The sequence below is a fragment of the Dryobates pubescens genome, chromosome 16 (genome assembly GCF_014839835.1).
Source record: "Dryobates pubescens isolate bDryPub1 chromosome 16, bDryPub1.pri, whole genome shotgun sequence".
In the NCBI taxonomy this organism is placed as follows: domain Eukaryota; kingdom Metazoa; phylum Chordata; class Aves; order Piciformes; family Picidae; genus Dryobates; species Dryobates pubescens.
Window position 1 is genome coordinate 4885517 of NC_071627.1, and position 5372 is coordinate 4890888.

General features: G+C 54.8%; 1 protein-coding gene across 1 annotated transcript; it reads left to right on the plus strand.

The window, feature by feature from the left end:
* The first annotated feature begins 399 nt into the window (after window positions 1–399).
* Window positions 400–2857, plus strand: LOC128897967 (protocadherin beta-15-like). The gene has a single exon (XM_054168645.1). It carries the CDS (start codon window positions 437–439, stop codon window positions 2855–2857), a length of 2421 nt encoding a protein of 806 aa, XP_054024620.1. The 5' UTR covers window positions 400–436.
* The last annotated feature ends 2515 nt before the right edge of the window (window positions 2858–5372 follow it).

Consider the following 5372-nt stretch of genomic DNA (forward strand, 5'->3'; position numbering starts at 1 on the left):
TTTAAAACCAGAATTAGGGTGATGTATCCCAGAAGCACCATTGATATTCTTCTGTGATGGTGACTGCGGATGATGGTGAACATTTTGCGCTGGGTACTTTTTCGGGGCACCAGCCTTTTGGTTTCCGTTTGGCAAGGAGAGATCGCCTGGAAACAACAAAGCCCACGGCAGCAGCGCCGACCAGAAACAGAGGAACCATTCCCGCTGCCGACGCTGGGTGGCAGTGTTGACCACGGACCGGCAGCTTCCTCTGCCCGCCCCGCCTCGGCAGCACCGGCACACAAAAACAGCCCACAGAGCTGCTCGGGAACGGCGGGCTGCTCGGGGGCTTGCAGGAGCCCTACGCTTCCATTCCTGACAAACACTGCTCCGCCTGGGAAGCTGATTCCAAATGCTGGGAATCCGGGAGGACGCTGTCTGGCTTTTGTGGAGAGGAATGGCGTGGAACGGCAGACGGAGCGGAGGCAGCCTCAGGCAAGTGATCTTGTTCCTTCTGTGCGTTTGCGTGTGGCAGAGCGGGGCCGAAAGCCTCCGCTATTCTCTGGCGGAGGAGATGGAGAGGGACTCCTTTGTGGGCAATATTGCCCAGGACCTAGGGCTTACCCCGAGCCAGCTGGCAGCTCGCAAGGCGCGCGTTGTGTCGGAGGGGAACCATCAGCTTTTCCGCCTCAACCCGAGCACCGGAGAGCTGATGGCCAAGGAATCTCTGGACCGAGAGGAGATCTGTCCTCAGAGCGAGACCTGCACGCTCTTCTTTACACTCTTTTTTGACAATCCATTGCAGCTGATCGGAGGGGAGGTGGAGGTTCTTGACGTGAACGATAACTCCCCAGTGTTCCCGGAGAAGGAAATGGTTTTTGAGATTCCTGAAACGACATCTCCAGGTTTCCGTTTTCCTCTGGAAAGTGCCCAGGATGCCGATGTGGGTAGCAACGGCTTGCAGAACTACAGTCTCACGTCCAATTCGCATTTGTCACTCGCCCTTTATACAGAGAAAGATGGAGCCGTTAATGCTGAGCTCGTCCTAGAGAGGCAGCTGGACCGAGAAGAGCAACCAGAGTTGAAGTTACTCCTCACCGCCACTGACGGAGGTTCGCCTCGCAGATCGGGCACGGCTCAGATCCGGATCGTGATTCTGGATGCCAATGACAACACCCCAGTGTTCACTCAGGCAGTCTATGAAGTGCGCCTGGCCGAGAATAGTCCCCCGGGGCAGCTGGTAGTCAGGGTGGCGGCCACGGATCCCGACGAAGGGTCTAATGGGAAAGTGCAGTACACCTTAACCCAGATATCTAAGGGGTCCCGACAGATTTTCGATCTGAACCCTGACACGGGGGAGATCCGAGTGGCAGGAAAACTGGACTTTGAGGAAATGAAAAAACACGAGATGATGGTGAAAGCCACTGACGGCGGAGGACTCTTTGCACGTTGCAAAGTCATGGTGGAGGTGGTGGACGTGAACGACAACGCCCCGGAGATACAGCTGACCTCACACACCGCCTCCATTCCTGAGGACGCGCCGCCACGCACCGTGGTAGCGCTTTTCAGCGTGCGGGACCAAGACGCCGGAGAAAACGGAAGGACGGAGTGCACCATCGATGGGGACTTGCCCTTCACTCTCACCCCCACCTTCGGCAATTTCTACGAGCTGAGAACCAACGCGGCGCTGGACAGGGAGACGACGGCAGAGTATAACATCAGCATCCGAGCGACGGACTGGGGCCCGCGGCGCCTGAGCTCTCGGCAGAGCCTGTGGGTGCAGGTGTCGGACGTGAACGACAACGCCCCCGCCTTCAGCCAGGAGCTCTACAGCATGTGGGTGACGGAGAACAACAGCCCCATGGTGCGCATCGGCAGCGTGCAGGCCAGCGACGCGGACGCGGGCAGCAACGCGCGCGTGCAGTACGCGCTGGTGCGTGAGGAGGGCGAGGAGCAGCCGGCGGTGTCGGTGAGCTCGGAGAGCGGCGACGTGTACGTGGTGCGCTCGCTGGACTACGAGCGGGTGCGCGCCTTGGAGGTGTGGGTGAGCGCGGCCGACGGCGGCTGGCCGGCGCTGAGCGCGCGGGCGCTGCTGCGCGTGCTGGTGCGCGACGAGAACGACAACGCGCCGGTGGTGCTGCACCCTGGTGCCGAGAGCGGCGCGGGCGCGGGCGAGCTGGTGCCGCGCTGGGCGCCGGCAGGCTACCTGGTGGCCAAGGTGGTGGCGGTGGACGCGGACGCGGGGCAGAACGCCTGGCTGTCCTACGAGCTGGCCAAGGCCACGGAGCCGGGGCTCTTCCGCCTCGGGCTGCACAGCGGCGAGCTGCGCACGGCGCGGGCCGTGGCCGAGCGCGACGCGCCCCGACACAGGCTCGTCGTGCTCGTGCGAGACCGCGGCCAGCCGCCGCGCTCGGCCAGCGCCACCCTCGCCATCGCCCTGCTCCACGACTTCTCCGACGCCCATGTGCGCCTCAGCCAGGACGCGCCGCCCGCCGAGCCCGACGACACGCTCACTCTCTACCTCATCGCCTGCCTGGCCTGCGTCTCCGCGCTCTGCCTGGCCACCGGCCTGGCCGCCCTGCTCATGAAACTGCGGCGGGACAGGCGGAAGCACGACGAGCCCTTGCCCACCTTCCCGACGGCTGTCGCCGAGAGTGACGCAGGCTCCCTTCCCCGCAGCCTTGTCTACGACGTGTGCTTGGCCACCGGCACCCTGAGCAGCGACTTTCACTTCCTCGGTCCACTCTTGCCCTGCTTCCCCGCTGGGATTTCCTCCGGCGCAGCCCCTCAGCGGAGTTCTCTTTGTGTGCAAGCGGCGTCCAACCTTGGCGAAGGAAGCAACTCGGCTGCACAGGTGAGGGACCGGAGCGGGCTGTGATGTGGGGGAAGCAGGGAGGGGGCCGCGCGGTATTGTGTTTCCCCCCTGGCATTATGACTCTCGGTGCTGCAGTATTGGTGCAGAGTGATCCAATGTTGCATCGAGAGGGTCTCATAGCAGCAGGCTGGCACCCGCCTCGAGGGTGGGGCTCAGCTCATCTTCTCTGCCCCTCTGCATCCTGTTTCATGTCCTGAGATATTTTTTGTCTCACCATAATAGGAGTGAGTTGAAACATGAGGGGTTTGGCTGTGTGAGCAACGTTAGTGCATCTTATCTGTGCACTGAGTAGAGCTCCTGCTCTTCTCTTGGTTTTAGCAGTGTCCAGGGATCCATTTGACACTTCACAACCCATCTTGATCCGTGGTGAAACACCATTTACTGTCAGAAAGAGGTTTCATTTGGGGCTCTAGCTGTATTCAGTTACCCTCTCTGACTCAAAAAGGATTCACAGCAGTGTCTTTATGATGTCCATGGTGGAGGATGGTTTCTGGCTTTAGAATTTCATCCATTTTGGTAAGAGACCTGGTATGTGGTCTGAAGTCCTCTGTAGCTCTGGGTAGAGAAGGGTGGTGTCACACATGCAGTGCTGTCAGAAATGCTCTCTAAGCTTCTTGCTGATCCCTTCTAACCTTTTGCACCCAAATCCCAACCTTTCCTTTCTGTTCTTTGCAGGCTCCCCTCTCTGAAGACACAGGTCCCATGCCTGTTGAAGCAGCTGGTCCTGCAAACAGGGGGATAGACCTAAATATCACCTCTGATCAAAACCCTTGGCTCACTCATTAGTAATTGAGAAGACATATTGTCTTTCTGTCTGTCCTCAGTGGTTACCATCCTCACAGGGAAAAGAGGAAAAAGAGACCAAACATCAACTGAAAAAATCACTGGAGAGGTAAAAGTCTTCTGCCAGAGAGCAAAACCTCTCTCCTCTTGAGTAGTACTTTATTCATGTAAGTATTTTACTATCATGACATGGACAGAGGATGAGGACTGTGTTGCATGCTGATTACATTGAGACTTGAAGGATGTTTGTGGGACTGCTCCTGCATCTGAATCTTAAGGGAAATTTTGAAAACTGGAAGAGATCTTTAAGGTAACTTTCTTCTACATCCTATTCCCTCTGTTGTGGCTTGGGTTTTGTGTGGCTCTGCTACAATGTCTTAGTTTTCTGCAGTCTGGTCAATCCCACACAAACAGATCCTCAGCAGAGTTCAGTGGGGCTTGCAAAGGAATTGCTTAATAACAGGCAGAAGCTGATTACATTAGAAACAGATGAAATGGACACCCTTCTCCTGCCTGAGCAGGAGTTTACAGGTTCTCTGGACTCTAAAGAGTGGGCTTTGACCAACATACAGTGGTGGGATTTTTTTTCATAACGTGAAGCTGAAATGAACATTTCAAATTTTTAGCATAATGTCATAGAGAATTAAAGCACAGCTTGTAGTCTAGCAGCATGATTAGCTAAAACGTTTACAGTGTTCTTAAGGCACTGCAGGGCATCAGGAAGCTTTCCGTTTGCCTTTTATTAATCAGTAATGGTCTATAAAGTGATGTGATATTTCCTTGTAAGTGTGAAATGCCTGATAATGGGGGGTGGGAAATAAAATAAACCTACTTAGACCTCCCTTGGCTGAGTGTGCTGTCTGGGAGATCATTTGCATCATGGTCATTGAAGAGAAAATTGCCTCCACAAGAGTAGGATTTCAGGAACAAATCTGTGTTTCATGTACCAAATCACTCTGGACACCTGTCACCATGCACAGCTTGCTCACCTAAACAGCCCAAAAGCTTCATGTGTACAAGGAGATCTGTGTTTCTGTCTGAGCCTGGACCAGCAGCTCCATCCAGCTCACAGTGGCAGGAGATCACTTTGCTGCTACCCAGGATTGCTTCCCATGGAGAATCCCCAGATGGATGCTGTCTGCAGCCCCTAGATGGCAATTGCAAGGCCAGTGCTTTCTCTCTGCTTTCCTCTCCTATCACTTACTCACGAACAGCTTCATATTGGGTTTAATTTTCAGTGAGTTCAAGTTCCCAAAGCCTATCTGTCCAGCCTCCTACCACATCACTGTGCCATGGTTGAGGGCACCCATGATGAACAAGATTTCCACTGTGGCTGCATTACCATGGAAGATGTGGCACCAGACAATCCTGGGACTCTTTGTGGAACAGCTGAATAGTCTTTCCTTTCACTAGTAACAAGACAGCACAACCAGAGGCTTTGTGTCCCATGACAAGACAGGCTACATCACGAGGCAACTGTTCTTCCAGAGCAAATCTGCATTTGCAAATCTTGTCAGCAGTTTCCCACATATTCTGTTAGGGGAAAGTTGTCTTGCCTTCCAAAAAACACCCTAAAAGAACCCCAAACAAAAACCCCCAAACCAACCAAACAACAAAACAACACCCAAGGAAAACCTCAGCAAATTAAAAGGTCCCCTCCTCAGCCAATTATATGCTTCAGCCCTGTTACAGCTGTTTCTGCAGTGCTTCAAGAATGAGGTCAGATCTGAGGCCC